This window comes from Scomber japonicus, chromosome 13 (genome assembly GCF_027409825.1).
Source record: "Scomber japonicus isolate fScoJap1 chromosome 13, fScoJap1.pri, whole genome shotgun sequence".
In the NCBI taxonomy this organism is placed as follows: Eukaryota; Metazoa; Chordata; class Actinopteri; order Scombriformes; family Scombridae; genus Scomber; species Scomber japonicus.
This window is the reverse complement of record NC_070590.1, coordinates 9,126,733-9,150,968: the sequence shown is the minus strand read 5'-3', so window position 1 is coordinate 9,150,968 and position 24,236 is coordinate 9,126,733. Positions and strand designations below refer to the sequence as shown.

At 40.1% G+C, this 24,236-nt stretch overlaps 7 protein-coding genes across 10 annotated transcripts in view; 4 read left to right on the top strand and 3 right to left on the bottom strand.

Moving 5' to 3' along the window:
- LOC128371393 (histone H1-like) overlaps nt 1-13,621 on the bottom strand; it is a 36,515-nt gene extending 22,894 nt beyond the window's left edge. The window contains exons 1-2 of one of the 2 annotated variants that reach the window (XM_053331709.1): nt 13,112-13,621; nt 13,022-13,069 (exon numbers count right to left, since the gene is read on the bottom strand). In XM_053331709.1, coding sequence (XP_053187684.1) covers nt 13,022-13,069; nt 13,112-13,621 — 558 coding nt within the window. Of the gene's footprint in view, nt 1-13,021 lie in introns of those variants that run through there. The other variant, XM_053331708.1, reaches the window with a different exon arrangement.
- On the top strand, nt 565-974 carry LOC128371401 (late histone H2A.L3-like). The gene has a single exon (XM_053331718.1). It carries the CDS (start codon nt 565-567, stop codon nt 946-948), a length of 384 nt encoding a protein of 127 aa, XP_053187693.1. The 3' UTR covers nt 949-974.
- Nucleotides 1,453-7,435, bottom strand: LOC128371660 (histone H3-like centromeric protein cpar-1). Its single transcript, XM_053332029.1, has 3 exons — nt 7,031-7,435; nt 5,657-5,950; nt 1,453-1,869 (listed from the first exon to the last, which is right to left on the bottom strand). The coding sequence occupies exons 1-3, from the start codon at nt 7,433-7,435 to the stop codon at nt 1,453-1,455; spliced, it is 1,116 nt and encodes a 371-aa protein (XP_053188004.1).
- LOC128371411 (histone H4) lies at nt 5,865-9,752 on the top strand. 2 transcript variants are annotated; one of them, XM_053331727.1, is made up of 2 exons: nt 5,865-5,892; nt 9,436-9,752. In XM_053331727.1, exon 2 carries the CDS (start codon nt 9,441-9,443, stop codon nt 9,750-9,752), a length of 312 nt encoding a protein of 103 aa, XP_053187702.1. In that variant the 5' UTR covers nt 5,865-5,892; nt 9,436-9,440. The 2 variants fall into 2 exon arrangements, with proteins under 2 accessions (XP_053187702.1, XP_053187703.1); XM_053331728.1 differs by lacking the exon at nt 5,865-5,892 and adding an exon at nt 8,092-8,104.
- Nucleotides 10,798-11,179, top strand: LOC128371405 (histone H2B 3-like). The gene has a single exon (XM_053331722.1). It carries the CDS (start codon nt 10,811-10,813, stop codon nt 11,177-11,179), a length of 369 nt encoding a protein of 122 aa, XP_053187697.1. The 5' UTR covers nt 10,798-10,810.
- Nucleotides 13,622-19,991: 6,370 nt separating the features above from the next.
- Nucleotides 19,992-20,697, top strand: LOC128371394 (histone H1-like). Of its 2 annotated transcripts, XM_053331710.1 has the most exons (2): nt 19,997-20,506; nt 20,549-20,697. In XM_053331710.1, exons 1-2 carry the CDS (start codon nt 19,997-19,999, stop codon nt 20,594-20,596), a joined length of 558 nt encoding a protein of 185 aa, XP_053187685.1. In that variant the 3' UTR covers nt 20,597-20,697. The 2 variants fall into 2 exon arrangements, with proteins under 2 accessions (XP_053187686.1, XP_053187685.1); XM_053331711.1 differs by having other exon boundaries at nt 19,992-20,697.
- A 2,370-nt stretch (nt 20,698-23,067) lies between these two features.
- LOC128371397 (histone H2A-like) lies at nt 23,068-23,451 on the bottom strand. The gene has a single exon (XM_053331715.1). It carries the CDS (start codon nt 23,449-23,451, stop codon nt 23,068-23,070), a length of 384 nt encoding a protein of 127 aa, XP_053187690.1.
- Between the last annotated feature and the right edge of the window lie 785 nt (nt 23,452-24,236).

Below are 24,236 nucleotides of genomic sequence, written 5' to 3'. Positions count from 1 at the left end.
TGTCACAAGTAGGAGAGTTGAATGTTGGGATAACAGAATTTCTGGAATAAAAGTGCAATTATTCATGATGTTTTGTCTTTAACAGTAGCTGCTGATCAGCTGAAACCTCAGAAACCTACTGTGAGACCACCACCAGAGTCTCTGGGAAGGATCAACCTCTAGATTGGACTGATATCAGCTGTAGTCGCCTGTCTGTGCTCGACTCCGTTCTAAACCTTCTCATTAGCAACACCATGTGGCCTATATCTTTTTAAAAATATATATTTAAATACATTATATCTTGGCATATGTAGGCCTACGTGTGATATAATTCACCTCTAAAGGTTTTATTAAAAAAAAAAAAAAAAAGATTGAAATATTAAGCTGAAATGTCACTTTTATTATGAAAACCCCTTTCAAAGCGGAAGCTTTGCAGTAAATACCGGAAACAAACAGGAGCTCTTCTCTGATTGGGGGATTGTAGTCACCGCTCACTCTGACCAATGAGCGAGCGCTGGCTGCCATATAAAGCCGGTTCATACAGCGATAATATATTCATTTATTTCTACAAGATAAATTAGAAACATGTCTGGACGTGGTAAAGGCGCTGGTAAGGCAAGAGCAAAGGCAAAGACCCGCTCCTCCAGAGCTGGGCTCCAGTTCCCAGTCGGTCGTGTCCACAGGCATCTGAGGAAGGGCAACTATGCTCAGCGTGTCGGTGCCGGTGCCCCCGTCTATCTGGCGGCTGTGCTGGAGTACCTGACCGCTGAGATCCTGGAGCTGGCTGGAAACGCTGCCAGAGACAACAAGAAGACCAGGATCATCCCCCGTCACTTGCAGCTAGCTGTCCGTAACGACGAGGAGCTCAACAAGCTGTTGGGTGGAGTGACCATCGCTCAGGGTGGTGTGCTGCCCAACATCCAGGCTGTGCTGCTGCCCAAGAAGACCGAGAAACCCGCCAAGAAGTAAATTTCAGGCCTCGGTCCTCAACAACACAACGGCTCTTTTAAGAGCCACCCACTTCTCTATAAAGACCTCACGTCCTCATTTATAAACACAATCATGTGTACTATGTACTGTAAAACATGATTTTCACCCTTGCTATTTTTGCTGAGTGTAGTTTTGACCTACATTATCTTCAGCCTTGCTGTAGCTATTCCAGTATAGTCACATTAAATTTCTGACCACTACAAATACGCCCCTACATACTTGTAGTCTTGTGACGCGAGTTAAGACCCTGATTAAAGTGACGTTTGTTTACAATAACTAAAATAAGAAACTAGTCATGCTTGTAGGGTCACGTTTCACAAGAATACGAACATTTTGGAGCTAATCCAACATTCATGACGTTAATGACTGATAGCTCATAAGTAAAATAGCTAATTAACTGTAGTAAATAGATATAATGCTTTTTATTAAAAGTTGGTGGCTCTTAAAAGAGCCTTTGTTGTGTTTTCAGAGCAGCAGACAGTTTTAAGCTCTCTCTCCACGGATGCGGCGGGCCAGCTGGATGTCTTTGGGCATGATGGTGACCCTCTTGGCGTGGATGGCGCACAGGTTGGTGTCCTCGAACAGGCCGACCAGGTAAGCCTCGCTGGCCTCCTGCAGAGCCATGACAGCGGAGCTCTGGAAGCGCAGGTCGGTCTTGAAGTCCTGAGCGATCTCTCTGACCAGGCGCTGGAAAGGCAGCTTGCGGATCAGCAGCTCGGTGGATTTCTGGTAACGACGAATCTCTCTAAGAGCCACGGTACCGGGCCTGTAACGATGGGGCTTCTTCACTCCGCCGGTGGCCGGGGCACTCTTACGGGCAGCTTTGGTGGCCAGCTGCTTCCTGGGGGCTTTGCCTCCGGTGGATTTACGAGCGGTCTGTTTAGTTCTTGCCATTTTTCTCTATCTTCTGTTACAACCATACAACAGTAAAACAAAGGATACCGCTCTGCGGTGAGCTGCAGCTTTATAAAGGATCTGCCGGAGTCACGGCGCCGCTCATTGGTCCAGGCCAGGAGGAGCGCGCGCTGCAGCTCATCTATCTTGCTATTGGATAAAAAAAACAAAACAACAACAAACAAAACCCCGCCTCTTCATCAACTGACTGCCAGATGAGAGAAGGAAAGCAAGGCAATAAAGTTATATTCACCATTTATCATTCTATCAGAATGAATCTTTTCAGTAATTTCTTCTTAAATGTAACTATATGTTTATACTATTTCCTCACTTTTTTTACTTGAGTCCAGGGCCCTTTTTTCTTCTATCCTCCCATAGCGTCCTACTTCACCACTTCCACTATTCCTGTAATATGTAACCATCTTACAACTGTCTTCTATTAAGTTTAATTTAGGTTTTTTTTTTTGCATTTTTTTATGTGTGCGTCATATAAGCTACTGGATGCCTTAATTTCTTTCAGGATGATATCTAGTCATGAATATCTACCTTTGTAAAACAGTACCATACCAAAAGTGTAAATTTGCTTTATAAATGACAATCAATTTCAAAATGTTCACATGGATGATCCTCATACACCACCCTCTATACTCCTTTAATTAACCATACATGATCACTGTAAAAGCCCCCCAATAGTGATGAACATGTTCAGCAGTAAGAGAAGAAAGTTTGAGAGGATGATGGCTGCAGCAGCTGTTAATGCAGTTTGTGCAACAAACAAACCAATTTCTGAAATTAAACCATGATGACACATGGAGGTAAAGAAGCACTTTACTGGACAAATTCAGACTGGATTAATGGAGGCATACGGACACTGACGCTCACTGCTTGATATTTTGTTAAGCATCTATTATAAATGGACACATACGTACATGACTGCTGAGACCGTAGACTCACTCAGTATCTAAAATATAACAAACAAAGAATTACTTTATATTAATCCAAAATCCAGCATACAGGTGGTGAAGATATGTGCTGCTGAGGTGACTGGAGAATGCAGAATTTATAATGAAGGCACAGAGGCAATACAATACTACAGAGAGAATAGAAAAGGCAAAACCTCAGCTTGTCTTTTAATGTTTTTTTATTTAATTGTTTGTTGAAGTCATTGTGCTTTACCCTTGGCTTTATTTATTTATTTGAAAAATGTAAATGCAACCTTACACTGTCTTGTCATTTATTTGTGATTGGGATGCTCTGATAAACATTCAATAAAGAAGAAGAAAAAGCAGTTAGTAGAAACTAGTCTAGAAAATGTCAGCAAACAATGAACAAAAAGAAGAAACTGGAGATAAATCAACTTCTGTCATATCAAAGTAAACACTGACATGGTTTACAGCCAAAATACATTTATGATCTGCTGCTACATTATATAAAAAGTACTAAACTAAAACACATATTCTATATTTTATAGGCTTCGCCCCATAGACATATGTACATAGACGCCTCACTGAGCGGGTTAGCCTGTTGCTGCGATTTGTCAGTGTGTCCGCCATATTAGATGTGGCTGATCTGCCCCGTGAACTAATGCAAGTTAATGGAGTAAACTTTATAAAGCGCTTTTCTACAAACTGCTTTAAGTTAATAGCTCTCATTCACCCATCCGCACATACTCTAATACATTTGGGAAACAGATAGCAAAACCAACATATATAACATTATCTGATGATTATAAATGTAAATGTTAATATTTTTCCAGTGTTTACAGCTACCAGAGTATGTAACATTGTTACTGTGATGACACATAGAAGTTAAATATTGACTGTGTGTTTATAATAACCAGGTCCTGACCTGTAGATGTGACATATGTGGGTTTTCTGAATATAAAGCACTAACATTTACATGTAATGGCTGTGATCTGCTTTATTTTCTTTTAGTAGTGAAATGATGAACTCCATGACAGAAAATGATAGACCCTTGTTTTATTGTAATAAAATTTCATGGCTCAAAAAAAGTAAACAAAAAGAGAGAGTTATTTCCAAATGGCACAGCGTGTTGACAAAAACAAGAGACAAGAAGTACAAATGCAAAAATAGACTGATGAGCAGACAGTGGGCAAAACAGAAGGTCTGAAAGATCAATTAATATTTATATAGCGCCAAATCACAAGTCATCTCAAGGCACTTTACACATAGAGCAGGTCTAGACTACCATAAAAAAATATTATAAATTAATATAATTTTCTACTTTCAATGAATTATCTCCCATAGAGATAAATACAACAAAATGATGGTATTAATTTTAAGCCCTGGATGATTGATTGAAATCAAAAATATATTAAAAAGAATGTTCTTAGGCATAGGCATGAACACAGCCCAAATTATCAAGAAAATAAAAAATGAAAGCCAGAAATGTCCTTACTGAGGCACAAGGGTTAAATGAAAGAGACCCAACATTCCCACATGGGCAGCACTTACCGACAGCTGCAGGAACCCCCCCCCCCCCCCCCTTTAATAGAAAGAAACCTCAGGCAGGACTGCGCTCTAAGTGAGTAGCCATCTGCCTCGACCTGTTGGGCGAGAGCAAGAGAGAAAGGTGAGGAGAGAGAAGCACATCGAAGAAGATGCGGACAGAACAACAAAAACACCATTAAAAGAACAAGAACAAAAACATTTAATTAATAAATAAATAAAATACAGAACTTATTCATATAGTCATCATCACCATAATACATTACATATATCTATACAGATAACAATGGTGATAATACTAATAACAGTCACAATAGCAGTAGTAATAATGATAATTAATAGTGTAATTAACAAAATGCTAATAGTATTATAATTCAATGAAACTGAAAGTGTGCCAGTGGTGCAAAATAAATCTTCACGACTGCGCATGCGCACAGGGATATAGCCAGGCTCTCTGCATATCTTGAAAACCCTGAAGCATCTTTTGTTCTTCAAAAAACACCTGACTTTAACTTACAAGAGTTATACAATGTTAAATAATTCCTACATTTAAGCACATAAAAACAAAAAAAACTGAAAGTATACAACGCAGCACAAAACACAAACAAATCAACAATACAAGTAACAGTAATTATCCATTCATTAATTTGTTCTTTTTTGGCTGTTTATCCATATCCATGTCATGGTTAAGGAGTAATTGCAGTATACTTCCAGGAGGTAATTGTGTTGATTAATCAATTAATTAATTAATTAATTAATTAATGTGTAATGAATTTTAATTCACATTTATTTCTTTTGGCACTTCATACATAATCATTATTTGGTCTGACACTTGAACTGATGATTAAAATGTATTGAAATTCCAAACCAACATAGAATAGAGTACAAAACACAAAACAATAAATACATACCTTACCATAACATAACTGAATAAAACATCTGGTAAGAAATTAAATGAAGACACAAATGATATGTTAATATTACAGGGTTACAGGAATATTAATCCGTGTTTTGTAATCTACTTTTTATTTGACCTTATTTAAAAGTAGGTCGGAAGTATCACAAATAAATGTTGCGTTTTATTATGAAATCTCTCACAAAGCGGAAGCCTTGTAGTAAAAAAAACAGAAAAAAGACACGAGCTCTTCTCTGATTGGGGGATTGTAGTTACCGCTCACTCTGACCAATGAGCGAGCACTGGCTGCCGTATAAACACGGTTCAATACAGTTCAAGATTTTATTCTATCTTGACTCCGAGATAAACAAGAAACATGTCTGGACGTGGTAAAGGCGCTGGTAAGGCAAGAGCAAAGGCAAAGACCCGCTCCTCCAGAGCTGGGCTCCAGTTCCCTGTCGGTCGTGTCCACAGGCATCTGAGGAAGGGCAACTATGCCCAGCGTGTCGGTGCCGGTGCCCCCGTCTATCTGGCGGCTGTGCTGGAGTACCTGACCGCTGAGATCCTGGAGCTGGCTGGAAACGCTGCCAGAGACAACAAGAAGACCAGGATCATCCCCCGTCACTTGCAGCTGGCTGTCCGCAACGACGAGGAGCTCAACAAGCTGTTGGGTGGAGTGACCATTGCTCAGGGTGGTGTGCTGCCCAACATCCAGGCTGTGCTGCTGCCTAAGAAGACCGAGAAACCTGCCAAAAAGTAAATTTCAGGCCTCGGTCCTCAACAACACAACGGCTCTTTTAAGAGCCACCCACTTCTCTATAAAGACCTCACATCCTTATGTTTGTAATAGTTACAATATAATAAATGAAAACAAGCTTGTTGCCATCAATATCGGTGTATAAATGATAACCATTTAAAACTAGGTATCAGTATTCATTAACTGTCAAATCAACACACAACGTCAAAGGGCAGATAATGAAAGTTGGTAACGCTACAACTGTCTATAACAAACTTAGTCAAGCAAAGACATCCATATTTTCTAAAACTGAATAGTTAAACTTTGAAACTAGAAGATTTATGCTGAAGTTATGCATTAACTTATTAATTGATTATTTTATTGAGTGCATTATTGGTACATAGATGAAATATACCTCAAATTACAGAATGACTCACATTAATGTAACTGTAGGAGTCCAAATAAGAATGTAACCAATGTTATGAATAAAATTAATCAACATTGAAAAGTAAATACCATACTAAATTGTAGTTAATTGTAGAAATCATTTTCTCATTCTTATAACAATGGTTATCATGTACGGAATTGACAATGATTTATAATGCTTGTTATCAGTAATTATAATTACTTAGAGCTCACATCCTCATGTCTCAAATACATTTATTGTATACAAACACTGATTGGAAACGTGTAGTTTGTGTTGCCAGTTATGCAAGTTCTTAAACAAAAACAAGTCAAATGTGGACAGTTTAACTTTATGGTCTTTTGTCGCTATACTGTAGGCCTACATCAGGTGTCATCAAAACTAACGGGTATTTGCTCTTGTGTAAGCAAGTGATAGTTGCTTTATACAATACATTTATAAGATTCATGTCATGAATATTTAAACAGGACGTGTAGTATTCCCTGTTTTAATAACAAGGAATCTTTACATTGTGGTCATTTATAACGCAACTGAGAATATAAATAGTTATTGTTTAAGTGAATGGGACATATTGCTTTTTACTAAAAGTTGGTGGCTCTTAAAAGAGCCTTTGTTGTGTTTTCAGAGCAGCAGACAGTTTAAGCTCTCTCTCCACGGATGCGGCGGGCCAGCTGGATGTCTTTGGGCATGATGGTGACCCTCTTGGCGTGGATGGCGCACAGGTTGGTGTCCTCGAACAGGCCGACTAGGTAAGCCTCGCTGGCCTCCTGCAGAGCCATGACAGCGGAGCTCTGGAAGCGCAGGTCGGTCTTGAAGTCCTGAGCGATCTCTCTGACCAGGCGCTGGAAGGGCAGCTTGCGGATCAGCAGCTCGGTGGATTTCTGATAACGACGAATCTCTCTGAGAGCCACGGTACCGGGCCTGTAACGATGGGGCTTTTTTACTCCGCCGGTGGCCGGGGCACTCTTACGGGCAGCCTTGGTGGCCAGCTGCTTCCTGGGGGCTTTGCCTCCGGTGGATTTACGAGCGGTCTGCTTGGTTCTTGCCATTTTTCTCTATCTTCTGTTACAACAGTAAAACAAAGGATACCGCTCCGCTTTGCGCTGCAGCTTTATAAAGGATCTGCCGACGTCACGGCGCCGCTCATTGGTCCAGGCCAGGAGGAGCGCGCGCTGCAGCTCATCTTGCTATTGGATAAGAAATTCAAATAAAACCCCGCCTCCTCATCAGCTGACTGCCAGCTCCGGATGAGAGAAGAACACAAAAAAAGTTTAAGATTTATCATATTATCTGAATTCAATTTTCAATTTTCAATTTTTTGCTGGGGCCAGGCATGATTTTTATTTTTTATTTTTGTAGGTCAACAACTGTTCCTTTGACCTGAATTTTTTTTTGTTTTGCCTTTTGTTCAAAAAAGTTCAAAAAAAAAATCATAGTCCTCTACTGTTCACCAGCTGTTTCTCGTGTTTGGTCATTTCTTCAATTCTTCAGTAGGTTTCCGCATCTTAGACCCCAAGATGAGTCCCAACAAGACTGGACCACTGCATGCCACCATTCAAACAGTATCTGGGGTAATGGCATGTAGCCACAAATTCAGACCATTATTCTATGTTTTCGTATTTGACATACCATTTTATCATGGTTGTGACTCCTTAAGTGTACAGGTTAGACAAGGTCATAGAGTGTAAACCAGTTCTGGGTAAGTCTGAGAGCTAACTGTGGCTCCCACTCAAGTGTCATTATTCCATGTGGTAGGTGGGCCAGAATTCAAATGCACAGTGGCCCACATTTGGGTGAGTGCTGATTTATTTGGTCTCTTTGGTTGTGGCCCACTTCTGGCAAACAATTGTGGACCACCCTAGTACCATCATTCCATGTTGTATGTGGGCCGGATGAACATGTCAGGTGTGGGCCAGATATGGACCAAAAGAGTTTTATACAGTGGCCCACATTCGGTTGAGTACTGGTTTATTTGGTCTGTTTTTGGTTGACATCTGGCATTGTGATGGCTTGGTTATGGCCCACTTTTGGCAAACATGAGCGGACCGCCCAAGTGCCATCATTCCATGCGGTATGTGGGCCGGATGAACATGTCATGAAGAAAGTAGTTATGGCTAGTTTCTGGGGTCACAAAGATCAATCGTTTTGCTCCAAAAAACAATTTGTGTTCAAAAGAGTAACACATTTGCATCACAAAATTGTTGTACGTAAAAAAGTCAGACCTCACAATCACCTGGCACTTTTTCCCTCCCTTCGTATCACTACGCGCTTCCGCCTGTTGACAGCTGGGCACTTTCATGTGCATATGGACGATATTAAGCAGGTTACTCGGTCATGGATGGTCAGGTGGTTCAGGGGCTTTGGCCAGCTGTAGAAACAATGATATGGGGGTGGTACCTGTTAATGTGAATTTTATTATAGCTTTCTGGAGAGCAGCAGTGCTTGTTGCTGTCCTCAAATATATCCATACTGTGGCGTCTTTGTTTTATGGTTTGGATGCCTGTTATTGTATGTATGTAAATATTGCTAATGTAAAATGTGAGTCTGTGTGTCAGTTTTAGTGCTTTGTTCTGTATTGTTTGCAGGTGTTGTATCCGAATGTCAGAAATGGTGATCCAGGCAAGGAGAGTATTAGTAATAGTGGTCGGATGACAAGTAGATTTGATGTAGAGGGTCATTGACTATGCTTTCCACAGAGGACTTAGTTTAGTTTACTCCAGGTTATTCATGTGTTTTGTCCAGGTCATTTTGTTTTAGAACGTTAAATTTAGGGAACTTTCTGGTTGTATATTGTATACGTTAATACTGTTGTTGAACTGGAGGTGTGGGATTTGAGTTAAGAGGATGCATTGTGTTTTGGCAGGGTTCAATCAATTAAAAAGAAAGAGATCACACTGGTCTGTGCAAAGTGGGCGGAGCTGCTGAGTTTAACACCGCCCAGCAAAGTTCGCGCTACATGTCCTCTTTTACGTCCGCAGACACGCTTTAAATACAGAAGCTCAGAAAAGAAGTCTCATATTCGACTATTCTCTTTTTGAGGGAAGATCAGTCAAAATGAGCGGCAGAGGAAAGGGAGGTAAGGGACTCGGTAAAGGAGGCGCCAAGCGTCACCGTAAAGTCCTCCGTGATAACATCCAGGGAATCACCAAACCCGCCATCCGCCGTCTGGCTCGCCGTGGTGGTGTGAAGCGTATCTCCGGTCTAATCTATGAGGAGACTCGCGGTGTGCTGAAGGTGTTCCTGGAGAACGTGATCCGTGATGCCGTCACTTATACCGAGCATGCTAAGAGGAAGACCGTGACCGCTATGGATGTGGTTTATGCTCTGAAGAGACAAGGCCGCACTCTGTACGGCTTCGGAGGTTAACTTCATCCATTGATACTAAACCCAAAGGCTCTTTTAAGAGCCACCCACTCCCTCTGAGAGTTGTCCTTTTTTTTTTATAACCATCTTATGTCATATGAACATACAATGTGCATGTATGTGAGTGACATGTTGCCTTTTGCATAACACTTATACTTACATGACCCCTTCTCTCAAAACTGACATGAAGGTGACTTGTATATCACACTAATCAAATACCTGCCACCTTAATAAATCAAAATGGTAATTGATGGCTGTATAGTACTTGGAGAGATGCAGGAAGAGAACAATCAATTGTAGCGAATTGAGACCACCCACCTCCTTAAAAGCGGTTTCCTAAAGTTAATGCCAGGGCTTATGTTAAATTGTGAGTATACAAATTACTGCTAGTATAATAAATTCTCTTTGAAGCTATATTCAAAATTATACTACCAAGTGGTGTGTAAGTAATGTTTTTTAAGGCACTATTCCTTATTGCATAATGGAGTTTTATACATTTATGAGCTTATCTGTATGTGTTTGTGGACATTCTGGTACTTTCATTTCCTATGTCACAAGACACAACTACTATTGTGCTTTCATAATTATTCAGGGGTGAATCTAGGATCAGACCATTAAGGGTCAGTTCCTAATTATAATTTGACATACAATGGTGTAAAAAAATAATAATAATGAGAACGTTTTTTATGGGTGCTGATCTGTTATTATTCATTATATCAGTATTACTATTAGGCTAAATGTTTATGAAAAATTATGTAACTTGTATCAAACCAGACATTTATAAATTCCGGATTTTAACTGAATGAAAATTATAAATAATAAAATGAATATTGGACCAGCATATTACAAACAGTGAAGACTCCTCAATACGAGGGGCTCTTTAAGTAAAAAGGCGGTCAGATCTCTCCTTGAAGGTAGGGCCGGTGTCTTGTACTGCGCATGCTCAAGATTTCAACCAATCCTGTGCGAGTAACAGCGCAGTAACATTTACATCAGATGGATATATAATGACTGGTTGGGTTTAGTGCAAGTATTCGTTTGTGGAAATCAAACCAGCGAAAATGCCTGATCCAGTCAAAGCACCCAAGAAGGGCTCCAAGAAGGCCGTGTCTAAAGCCACCAAGACCGGCAAGAAGAAGAGAAAGACAAGGAAGGAGAGCTACGCCATCTACGTGTACAAGGTACTGAAGCAGGTCCACCCTGATACCGGTATCTCCTCCAAGGCCATGGGCATCATGAACTCCTTTGTTGGAGACATCTTTGAGCGCATCGCCGGTGAGGCTTCCCGTCTTGCTCACTACAACAAGCGCTCCACCATCACCTCCAGGGAGATCCAGACCGCCGTCCGTCTGCTCCTGCCCGGTGAGCTGGCCAAACACGCTGTGTCTGAGGGCACCAAGGCTGTCACCAAGTACACCAGCTCCAAGTAAACCTGTTGTCTGTAACCAACAACCCAAAGGTCCTTTTCAGGACCACCCACAACTTCACCAAAGAGCTTTATTCTTTATAAAATGTGTAAAGGTAAAATTTCTCTTGATTCATGTGTATCTAATAAATGAAGTATACTTAATTCTCTGGGATAGTATGTTTAAAATAAGGGCATATATGCCAAAAGGAGTTGCTGCTTAATTTCACTGAAATATTATATAATTACTTGTATATAGGCTTACTTCAGCCATCACACACATCTGACTTGTGGTTCAGAGTAACTATATGGTCACAGCAGGCCACCACAGCTAACCCCCAGAGCTGTGAGGGTTAGAGAGTACTGTGAAGATATCAAGACAAAAATACAAGGTCTTGATTAGCTGAGGTCAGCAGCTTCTGCTGGCAGTAAAATACATCTGGAAAATCATATGTGTGAAACAGTCAGACATTGTGTCTAATCCCATGAACAGGATGTCAGTAATACAATTTAAAGCTGCATTTTTGTAAATACAGTGGAGTAATGGCAACTAGGGGCCTGTACCACAAAACAGGGTTTGGGGTTAAGGAGGTACCTTCAGATTTAACTCTGGGTTGTCTGGGATTAGATCACACCCCCAACACTGATCTAATAGTTTGCCTTTTTGTTTGCTCATTTTGAATCATCAGCAGTTTTAGTTTATTCTGAAGTTATTTTGATTTACCAGACGATGAGTATTGTACATAGGTGAAATGTACCTTAAATTGTATAATGACCCACATGAATGTAACTAAGTCCAAATAAGAATAATATAATATGTAATGTTATGAATAAAATGAGTCATCAACATTGAAAAGTAAATACCATACTAAGTCTTGAGTCTTGTGTAGAAATCATATTGGCTCATTATCTTATAACAATGGTTATTCTGTACATTACCATGTATGGAATTCAGATATATTTATTATACTCATTATCATTCATTATAATCATCAGTAATTATTAACCTGGAAATTTACTCCAGCCCTCAAAAGATCTGAAAATTATTCTGATAAAAAAAACTAATTAAAAGTATGATTAAAATGGCAGATTTGGAAAACAGTGGGTAATTGTATCACAGGAATCATAATGTTCAACATTTTGATGAGCCACGCTGTTAAAAACATCAAAAGGAAATATTTCTGATTTGTTACAACATCAGTTATAGTTATGATGTTGATCTAACATATTAATCATGTTATGTTAATATGGCTTTTCTCATTATGGTACATTAACAGTTCAGTGTGATCTTGAGTGATTTTCTGTGCGGCTCATTGCAGAGCATGCTGACAGCTTTGACCATATTTGTAAAACTGACATTTACATAATAAATGAATACTGATATTCTGAGATGACAGTATATGACTGAGCAGACAGTATATAAATAAGTGCAGTCCCTTATCATTTTTCGCTCCCTCTGACATGTCAGTAAATATTTATTTTTAACTAAGAAATCCATATTTCGTCATATATTTGTGTAGTAAATTTCAAGACACTATGCGTAAACCATGTTATAATTGCAATCATCATCATTAGATGAGAGGTGGGTGGCTCTGAATAGTGTTAGGGTGGTGTATAATAATAACTCCAGTCACAATTTTTCCACATGACCTGCCAAGCAGCTGTCATCAGTGTCATGTAGATAATATTATATTTAATATGAGTACACTTTACAGAATGAAGGGACATGGCACAATTATATATTATATTAATAGAAAACACTACATGGTTGCAACACAATGCACTTAGGATAATGCTCTTTAGGTGAGATGTGGGTGGCTCTTAAAAGAGCCTTTGTTCAGGTTGAGGGATTCAAACTGATGACAGCTCACTTCTTCTTGGGTGCTGCCTTCTTGGCTTTGGGCTTGGCCACCTTCTTTGCGGGAGCCTTCTTTGCTGCGGGAGCCTTCTTGACCACTTTCTTGGGGCTCTTGGCGGCCTTCTTGGGGCTCTTGGCTGCTTTCTTGGCCGCTGCGGGCTTCTTCACCTTCTTTGGGGATTTCTTGGCGGCTGCTGCCTTCTTGGCTGCTGTCTTGGGCTTCTTAGCCGCTGCGGGTTTCTTGGCGGCGGGCTTCTTAGCTTTAGGAGCAGCTTTCTTCACGGCCGTCTTCTTGGGCTTAGTCTCCACCTTCTTGCTCATCTTGAAAGAGCCGGAGGCTCCGGTTCCCTTGGTCTGGACCAGAGTCCCCTTGGTCACCAGGCTCTTAACGGCGGTCTTGACGCGGGCCTTGTTCTTGTCCACATCGTAACCTCCGGCAGCCAAAGCCTTCTTCAGAGCGGCCAGAGACACGCCGCTTCGCTCCTTGGAGGCGGACACGGTTTTAACGATCAGCTCGCTGACGCTGGGGCCGGTCTTCTTGGGCTTTGCTGCCTTCTTCTTGGCGGCTTTCGCCGGGGCGGCTGCGGGAGCTGGAGCCACTTCTGCCATTGTTTTCTCAGAGTTTGGATCCTATGTAAATCACACAGAGTCTGAATAGACTAGTGGAGAGTCTGAGGCAGGAGGCTGCACTTAAACACACCATGAGAACCGTGGAGACTCAGTCCCGCTGCTGGCTCCGGAGAGCAGGGTGAATGTCTGACACTTGTGTTTTCTAGTAGTAAGAAAAGAGGAAAAAATAAGTGTGGGACAAGTCCCGAAGGCTGACAGGGAAGACAGCAGATAGCGGACATGTTTGCCTTCATAATGAAGTCACGTAGAGCTCTGATGCTCTCTGTATTTTGTTTGTGGAGCAAACAAACATCACCTGTTCACCGCCGCGGACAGCACTGCGCAGCGACTTTTCTCTCTCATTTCTCTCCTAAAATGCTGTAAAATACATCCGAGCTCCACCAAAAGCAGTTTTCCAGCTGGCTTACATGTTTGTTCACAGAGTCAACGTAAAAACAACCATCTGTTGATGATCTTTTTGCAACAAAATGAAGCTTTTCTGGTAGCAGCAAACACACTGATCAGGCTGACTATTCGGTTTAGTCAGACTTTATGTCAGAGCTGATCTGTAGCTGTGAACATGACTTTTTATGTTATTAGTTACTGTTAATATATGAATTAACCAATGACCGTTGTCTGTAGGAGTGAGGTATATACATTGTTATGCTGACTGAAGAAAATAACTTTCATTGACATTCAGGTAATAATTTCCTTATAATGTCTCAAAGTATTTTTAATGCGCATCTTAGAAATTATCTGACATTGACATCCATAGAAAATTTAGTAAACTTTCTAAGGGCGACTATACAAAAGAACTATTTTACAACTATTTTACCACTAATTTATATGTTTTAAGAAGTCATGAGTATTTTTGCAATGTATAAATGATGTCAAGTCATTTTTTTGTCTATCAATATTTGTTTATGTCCACTACAATAAACATTTTCTGTGAAATGCCATGTATTAAAATGTATAACAATTAATTGTAAATGCACTATGTAGCAGTGAGAAATTTAAATATGAAATTAAAGGCATTTTTAAGATCATAACTATTATTTTTGAATGTTGGTTAACTTGAAGAAGAAAAATAAATTGAACAGACAGATTATTGAATAGTCAAGAAAGAACCATGGAAAACTGCAGTACAGATCCAAACTGGCCTTCAAGTTCAAGGAACAATTCTTTCACCGTCTGAACATCTATGGAGAAAATTGAAACCTGCAGTTGGGAGATGGTACTCATCAGACCTGAGTGAATTGGAGTGGTTTTCTCACACAGAGTTACAGAAAGCACCTGATTGAAGTTATTGTCTCAAAAGTCTTTGCTAGAAAAATATTAACTTAAGGGTTCAAATATGTTTGGTCATGCAAATTGTATTAATAATATGTTGTGTTATAAATACAAAAAAAAGTTTGTTATATTCAATGTGAAATAAAGAATGATGGATAATATATTAATTAATAATTAATTAATAAATAGTATTAATTTGCTGTTAATTGCTCACCCAATGGCAGCTGGATTGCCTATCTCGCCCAATGGCAGCTGGATTGCCTATAGCTCCCCTGTAACCCTCTGTAGGATAAGTGGTATGGAAAATGAATGAATGAATACTATGATTGCATTAAGTTATTGTGATGTGCAGTGTTGCCAGTTATGGCTTGGGGTGTTTGAAAGCTTCACACTCACATTCATTGACATTTTTATTTTAAAAACATAGGACATGCTACAATCAATCACAAAAAAACTACACAAAATTAACAGTATTGGATAATATGTTTCAACTGATCCATTATTAGTAATTATTTTTTTAATAACATGCCAGGCAGGCTAAGTACAATGTTGGGGGATGGTCCATGTATTACATGTTTGTTCAGGTAATAATCTTCCCCTGAACTAGGAATTACATAGGTATATGAAAGTACATAAAGTCAGTTTCTCCGACAACCCTACTGAATAATATATTATAATAACTACAATCTACAATAATTGAATCATTCCTGACTTTAAAACACATACATGTTGACAAAAAAAAATGATACTGTACACACTAAAATCACATTCAAACAATTAGTAAATAGACAAAGTTATTACTGGGAGCAATAGTTACCCATTTAATTCCATTATATCATTAATCATGTATTGAAAAGAAACTAACTCTCCCTGTCAGAAAGACTGAGGGCAGAATTTAAGTTTGTTGTTGTTTCCTTCATGTCCGATTAATATGTTAAACTCTATGAAGCTGGTTATTATCATTTTTACTGATGTGCAACTTTGAATGATAAGTAAATTATATTAAGTTATGTTTTACTGATTGGTTGTTTTGAGTGGCGTCATTGGGCGTATTTGAGCTCTGCCGCTCATTTCCACAGATCTTTACTCAAAAAGAGAAAAGTCGAATATGAGACTTAAAGGATTTCACAAGATAGAGTCATTTGTGATGCAGACAGTCTTGGAATTTTATGGAACTCGATATGTATATGAAAAATGAAACATTTCAGTCCAAGTGCACCATATAAGACTTATTTAACTTGAGCTTTTATTTAGGAGAGTAATGAATGGAAAGTGGAGATAGTCAAGAGAGAGATATTAATAATATGTAATGGTGGCCTAAAACATTTACACAGTAAAGTATCTCTGTTAAATCTGTCCAAAAAGTGGAAAAGCAATTTCTCAGTTTTTGTTAGCTGTTTGTGAAATTAAACGTTCATATCCTGTGCATCTCCTGGGGGCTAAGCCCTCCCTGTCTTTAAAACCTAGTGACGCCCCTGGTTTCTTTAATAACAACCTGCTTATTGACTGATATCAAATTGACTGTATTTCGGGAAGTTGGCTATTAAGTTATGACCCCTGCTCTGGGTGGGCGGAGCTGCTGAGTTTAACACCGCCCAGTAAAGTTTGCGTCACCTGTCTTCTTTGACGTCCGCAGACACGCTTTAAATACAGAAACTCAGAAAAACAGTCTCATATTCGACTATTCTCTTTTTGAGTAAAGATCAGTCAAAATGAGCGGCAGAGGAAAGGGAGGTAAGGGACTCGGTAAAGGAGGCGCTAAGCGTCACCGTAAAGTCCTCCGTGATAACATCCAGGGAATCACCAAACCCGCCATCCGCCGTCTGGCTCGCCGTGGTGGTGTGAAGCGTATCTCCGGTCTGATATACGAGGAGACCCGCGGTGTGTTGAAGGTGTTCCTGGAGAACGTGATCCGTGATGCCGTCACTTACACCGAGCACGCCAAGAGGAAGACCGTGACCGCTATGGATGTGGTTTATGCTCTGAAGAGACAAGGCCGCACTCTGTACGGCTTCGGAGGTTAAACCTGATCCACTGATACTGAAACCCAAAGGCTCTTTTAAGAGCCACCCACTTCCTCTGAGAGTTGTCCTCTTATCACCGTTTCATATGTGAACATAGAAGCAAGTGTAAGTTTAAATGAATGTCCTTGAGTGACATCTGTTAAATGCTGTGTGTGGACTTTGAGGAAGAGACAATGGGACATGAGGAAGAAAACCGGAAAGTGTGTTAACCACTCAAAGCAAACGGAGACATGGGATGGGTTACAGTGTGTTCACATTATCTGCAACTACTTAAAAAATAACTGACTCAATTTATTATATTTTGCTTCCTGCCACATGTTAGATAATCAAAATAATCTGACAGCATATTTCTCATACTGGATATTCTGAGATGGCTAACATTACAGATCTTAAAGTCTTTATTGCATCATATACTGTCAATTTCATGCATGTTTGGACTCCAGGAAGACTGACTGCAGCTCATGGGAATCATAATAAACACAGTAAGGCCAGTAACAAAACTGATTCAAATATGATTCTTATTTTAATTTTCCCCAGCTGTATTAAAAAAAAATATATATATATATATATATATATATATATATATATATATATATATATATATATATATATATATATATATATATATATATATATATATGATTAATGCCCAGTTTAAAAAGCCTCTTAGCTCAGTGTAAAGCTTTCATGGATGAGTTCACTGAATTAAGGAGTCTCCTTTCCGATTCTATAATGTTGTAGGTAAACATCAGTGATTCTGATTTATTGTGTGTATTAGTTCATAATAAACATCAGTGATTCTGATTTATTGTGTGTATTAGTTCATAATAAACTATCTATTATTATCTATCTATTTATACTAAATCATAAGTACTGTCTGTAGTGGTTAAGAGATGACAGCAGAGTGGAGTCTGTTTGGTTCACACTTCAGTACAGTGTGTGACTATGAGTGCAGATAAACAAATAGATGTAATCAAATGTGTGTATATTGTGCTTGTAAAGCAATTTACATTTTAATCTTTCATTTGCACTCTATGTCCTTTTAATATTTTTACATCTAATTTATTAGTTTATGCTGCAATCTTATATTTAATGCTCTATTCTAGCATTTTATTTCTCACTTTCTGTTTCTCTGTACTTTGTTTTTATTATGTGGGGGGGGGGGGTAATTGTTTATGTAAAGCACATTGAGTTGCCATTGTGTATGACATGCACCTTGCCTATTATATTAAATCATATTCATCATGCTGATCTCTGGACCAGTCTGAGCAGCCGTTGATGTTTATCATGTGATGAAAGTGTTGTTATATTTGTGTCCAGAGTGAGATCAGACAGACTAACTGTTTCATTAAAAACACCCACAAATTTACCTGATGATATTATTCCTTGATTTTCTGCCTGACTGTTTCTGTAAAGTCACAAAGGTATTCTCATATGTATTTGATGACCACAATTAAAAATTAAGTGAATGTTATATTATACATCATATACATATTATACAGATCTCAACTACAACTTACAGGAAACAACTACTGTAACAGTGCATTGCACATGCCTGTTTAATTTCTGCCAGTTAATATGTGCACATGAAAATCAGATACAAATATTGTATTTATCTTGTGAATATTAAAATATGACTGACCTATAATGAAAGCTATATTTGTGAAATGTGTACATAAAAGAACAGTTAACACTTATTACACAATGGTGTGTTTCACATTTCTCAACAGAAATGCTGAACACTATGTAAATGTCTGGTAGAGTCAAGCAATGTTCAAAGATAATTAATGCACACCTCAGTTCACAGGAACTTTCTAGATGTGTTTCTTTGGATGAGAAGTAAAACAGTGTTTGGGAGTAAGTTAATTTTGTAAGTAAGTTAATTTTGTAAATATAATTCCCCTGAAAAGGGAAAACAGTCTTACATATAGACACTACAGAAGCTAACTGTCCTTAAATTGGCTGTGAAATTAAAGACAACATTGCTAAAATGACTTCACTGTTTAGCTATTACTATATAAACTAATAATATAATGGAATTAATCATAACTGGATGTAACACAAAATGTTACACCTGTGCCCCAAGTCACTTTCATAAGAGTATCTGTAAAACACAAGTACTGAATTTCATTGAGTCAACAACACCAGAATACACACACACACACACACACACACACACACACACACACACACACACACACACAAACAAATACATGAATAAATATTGTAAATGAAATGATTTTGAAATCATTCAATTATGTTAAAGTTAAACAATTATGCATTAAGGAGCAACAATGAACAGGTTATATGTTACAGATTGACTGACATAACGTATTACTGTGCTGTAATGTATTTGTCAGTGTTCCTGTTTATTGCAAATAAAACAATAAACAAGAAGTGTAACACACATTGCACTGACTGTAGATAACATTGTTTTTGATTATGGATATTAAAAATAATCCTCATGATAACAAAAGAAATGTTCACAGCTACAGATCAGCTCTGACAGGAAGTCTGACTAAACCGAATAGTCAGCCCGATCAGTGTGTTTGCTGCTACCAGAAAAGCTTCATTTTGTTACAAAATGATCATCAACAGATGGTTGTTTTTACTTTGACTCTGTGAACAAACATGTAAGCCAGCTGGAAAACTGCTTTTGGTGGAGCTCGGATGTATTTTACAGCATTTTAGGAGAGAAATGAGAGAGAAAAGTCGCTGCGCAGTGCTGTCCGCGGCGGTGAACAGGTGATGTTTGTTTGCTCCACAAACAAAATACAGAGAGCATCAGAGCTCTACGTGACTTCAATATGAAGACAAACATGTCCGCTATCTGCTGTCTTCCCTGTCAGCCTTCAGTACTTGTCCCACACTTATTTTTTCCTCTTTTCTTACTACTAGAAAACACAAGTGTCAGACATTCACCCTGCTCTCCGGAGCCAGCAGCGGGACTGAGTCTCCACGGTTCTCATGGTGTGTTTAAGTGCAGCCTCCTGCCTCAGACTCTCCACTAGTCTATTCAGACTCTGTGTGATTTACATAGGATCCAAACTCTGAGAAAACAATGGCAGAAGTGGCTCCAGCTCCCGCAGCCGCCCCGGCGAAAGCCGCCAAGAAGAAGGCAGCAAAGCCCAAGAAGACCGGCCCCAGCGTCAGCGAGCTGATCGTTAAAACCGTGTCCGCCTCCAAGGAGCGAAGCGGCGTGTCTCTGGCCGCTCTGAAGAAGGCTTTGGCTGCCGGAGGTTACGATGTGGACAAGAACAAGGCCCGCGTCAAGACCGCCGTTAAGAGCCTGGTGACCAAGGGGACTCTGGTCCAGACCAAGGGAACCGGAGCCTCCGGCTCTTTCAAGATGAGCAAGAAGGTGGAGACTAAGCCCAAGAAGACGGCCGTGAAGAAAGCTGCTCCTAAAGCTAAGAAGCCCGCCGCCAAGAAACCCGCAGCGGCTAAGAAGCCCAAGACAGCAGCCAAGAAGGCAGCAGCCGCCAAGAAATCCCCTAAGAAGGTGAAGAAGCCCGCAGCGGCCAAGAAAGCAGCTAAGAGCCCCAAGAAGGCCGCCAAGAGCCCCAAGAAAGTGGTCAAGAAGGCTCCCGCAGCAAAGAAGGCTCCCGCAAAGAAGGTGGCCAAGCCCAAAGCCAAGAAGGCAGCACCCAAGAAGAAGTGAGCTGTCAACAGTCTGAACCCCTCAACCTGAACAAAGGCTCTTTTAAGAGCCACCCACATCTCACCTAAAGAGCATTATCCTAATAATTATGTTTTATCCATTAATATAGTGTCTCTATATTACTGACTAGTTTGAACTTTGATTATTTTAGTCAGTAAAGTGAAATTATGTATACAATTAAACACACAGGTGCATTACATATTATCTGACATGTTAGTCAGATGCAGCCCTTTTCCTTCTCAGTACCTTTTTATAGGTGGTATGTAAACATGGTAAGTGACTGCAGTTATTTGTGCTGTCAGCTCAGTCATATTCTGTTATCTCAGTATACTCAGATCATATTTTACATTTACATAATAAATTAATACTAAGGTGTCAGTATGATCTGCAGTAAGTAGCACAAATACAGAATATATGTAAATACAATACAATGACGATGGCCATTTTACTATAACATGATTAATATTTAATAATTAATGAACATCTCAACTATAGTTGATTTGGAAACAAATCAACCATTGATGTGTTTTACAGTGTAGCCCCTCAAAATGTTGAAATACATTTGAAATATATATGGTGATGAGTGGTGTAATTGAGAAAATAAACTATAACATGTTCAGGTTGTGCTGGTGTTGTACAGTCTGACAGCGTTTGGAATGAAAGACCTGCGAGTCTCTCCTTACACCGTGGGTATAACAGTTTGAAGCTGAAGTAGCTACTCGGGGACCCCACAGTGTCATATGGGGGTGAGAGGTGTTGCCCATGTTGGATGTCAGCTTTACTAACATCCTCCTCTCACCCACCTCCTCTAGGGAGTACAGCGGACAGTCCAGAACAGAGCTCACTCTCCTGACCAGTTAGTTGAGTCTCTTCCTGTCCCTGTCCGTGCTGGCCCCTCTCCAGTAGACCACAGCGTAAACGATGGCCGAAGCAACCACAGAGTCATAAAAAGTCCTGAGGAGAGCCCTGCACACTACACACGAATAATCTCAGTCTCCTGGAGGCATCTCTGGCCCTTCTTGTATAGAGCGAGGGTGTTGTCAGTCTAGTCCAGCTTGTTGTTAAGGTGAACACCCAGGATTTTGTAGTTCTTCACTACCTCAATGTCCGAACCCTGGATGTTCACCAGTGTGAAGTGGGATGTTTTTCTCCTGAAATCGCTCATCATCTCCTTCGTCTTGCTGGCGTTAAGCTGAAGCTGGTTGAGCTCACACCAGCTGACAAAGTCCCTGATGACCTCCCTATATTCCAGTTCATTCCCCTCAGAAACACATCCAACAATGGCTGTGTCAATCAGAGAGAGTACCTCTTATAGGTGGTTATATGGACAAGTGATAAGTGACAGCAGTTATTTATGTGCTGCCTGCTCAGTCATATTCATCTTAATATGGATCATATTTGTAATTGGATATTTACATAATAAATTAATAATAAGGTGTCAGTGTGATCTGCAGTAAGTAGAACAAATACAGAATATCACTCAAGATCTGTAAATGCAATAAAATGTCAAAGCCATTTTAATATAATGCCATTATGATTAATATTTAATCATTAATGAACATCACAACTATAACTGATTTGGAAAACAAATCAGAAATATTTCCTCTTGATGTGTTTTAGAGTGTAGCCCCTCAAAATGTTGAACCTTATGATTTTTCTGTGATTTCAAGTACTCACTGTTTTCAAAATCTGCCAATTTTAATAATTTTACTTTTAATTCGTTTTTATCAGAATACTTTTCAGATCCTTGAGTGCTGGGGCTAATTTTCCTACTATAAGTAATTATAATTACTGATAACAAGTATAAAAATCATTTTGTCTGAATTCCATACATGATAATACACAGAATAACCATTGTTATAAGATAATGAGAAAATATGATTTCTACAATTAACAATTTAGTATGGCATTTACTTTTCAATGTTGATTCATTTTATTCATAACATTAATGATTACATTATTCCTATTTGGACTTCTACAGTTACATTAATGTGAATCATTCTGTAATTTGAGGTATATTTCATCCATGTACCAATAATGCACTCTCAATTAAATAATCAAGTTAATAATAAGTTAATGCATAACTTCAGCGTAAATCTTCTAGTTACAAAGTTTAACCATTCACAGTATTGGGGAATATGGATGTTTTTTGCTGACTAAATTTAAATTACAAACAGTAGTAGTGTTACCAACTTTTATTATCTTCCCTTTGACTAACATACAATATTAAGAGGTTGTGTGTTGATTATATTGATGTGTTTTTCATGATCAACACATAGTAATGAATACTGATAGCTAGTTTTAAAATGGTAATCATTTATACACTGATATTGCTGGCAACAAACCGTTTAATTCATCATTATAAGTGTTACAAGACCATGTGTTACAAAACATGAGGATGTGAGGTCTTTATAGAGAAGTTGGTGGCTCTTAAAAGAGCCGTTGTGTTGTTGAGGACCGAGGCCTAAAATTTACTTCTTGGCGGGTTTCTCGGTCTTCTTGGGCAGCAGCACAGCCTGGATGTTGGGCAGCACACCACCCTGAGCGATGGTCACTCCACCCAACAGCTTGTTGAGCTCCTCGTCGTTGCGGACAGCTAGCTGCAAGTGACGGGGGATGATCCTGGTCTTCTTGTTGTCTCTGGCAGCGTTTCCAGCCAGCTCAAGGATCTCAGCGGTCAGGTACTCCAGCACAGCCGCCAGATAGACGGGGGCACCGGCACCGACACGCTGGGCATAGTTGCCCTTCCTCAGATGCCTGTGGACACGACCGACAGGGAACTGGAGCCCGGCTCTGGAGGAGCGGGTCTTTGCCTTAGCGCGGGCCTTGCCTCCGGTTTTGCCTCTTCCGCTCATTGTAAGCTTCTTCTCGAGAGGTTAAACTCAGAGAAAATGTGATCAGCTCTGTGAAAACTTCGTTTATATCTCCGCCAATGCGCGGGAGGCTTCGAGCCAGACCAACCAGAAATTACGCTCTAGTTACGGGGGACCAGCTCTCATTTTGGCGGACCTTTTCAAAGGACTTTTGTCCAATAAGCAGCGGAGTGTCAGCCTCCTGTAGGCGGTGCTGAGCTGCAGGAGGAGCCGCTCACCAATGAGGATCCGGAGGTGTGAAGTAGCGTCAGAGTTACGCAGCAGCTCCGACACTTTAAGAGCAGCGTGTCTCCTCTTCTCCGTAATAATTTCTCCTGATCAAAGAAACAAACAAAAATGGCAAGAACTAAGCAGACCGCTCGTAAGTCTACCGGAGGCAAAGCCCCCAGGAAGCAGCTGGCCACCAAAGCTGCCCGTAAGAGCGCCCCGGCCACCGGCGGAGTGAAGAAGCCCCATCGTTACAGGCCCGGTACCGTGGCTCTCAGAGAGATTCGTCGTTATCAGAAATCCACCGAGCTGCTGATCCGCAAGCTGCCCTTCCAGCGCCTGGTCAGAGAGATCGCTCAGGACTTCAAGACCGACCTGCGCTTCCAGAGCTCCGCTGTCATGGCTCTGCAGGAGGCCAGCGAGGCTTACCTGGTCGGCCTGTTCGAGGACACCAACCTGTGCGCCATCCACGCCAAGAGGGTCACCATCATGCCCAAAGACATCCAGCTGGCCCGCCGCATCCGTGGAGAGAGAGCTTAAACTGTCTGCTGCTCTGAAAA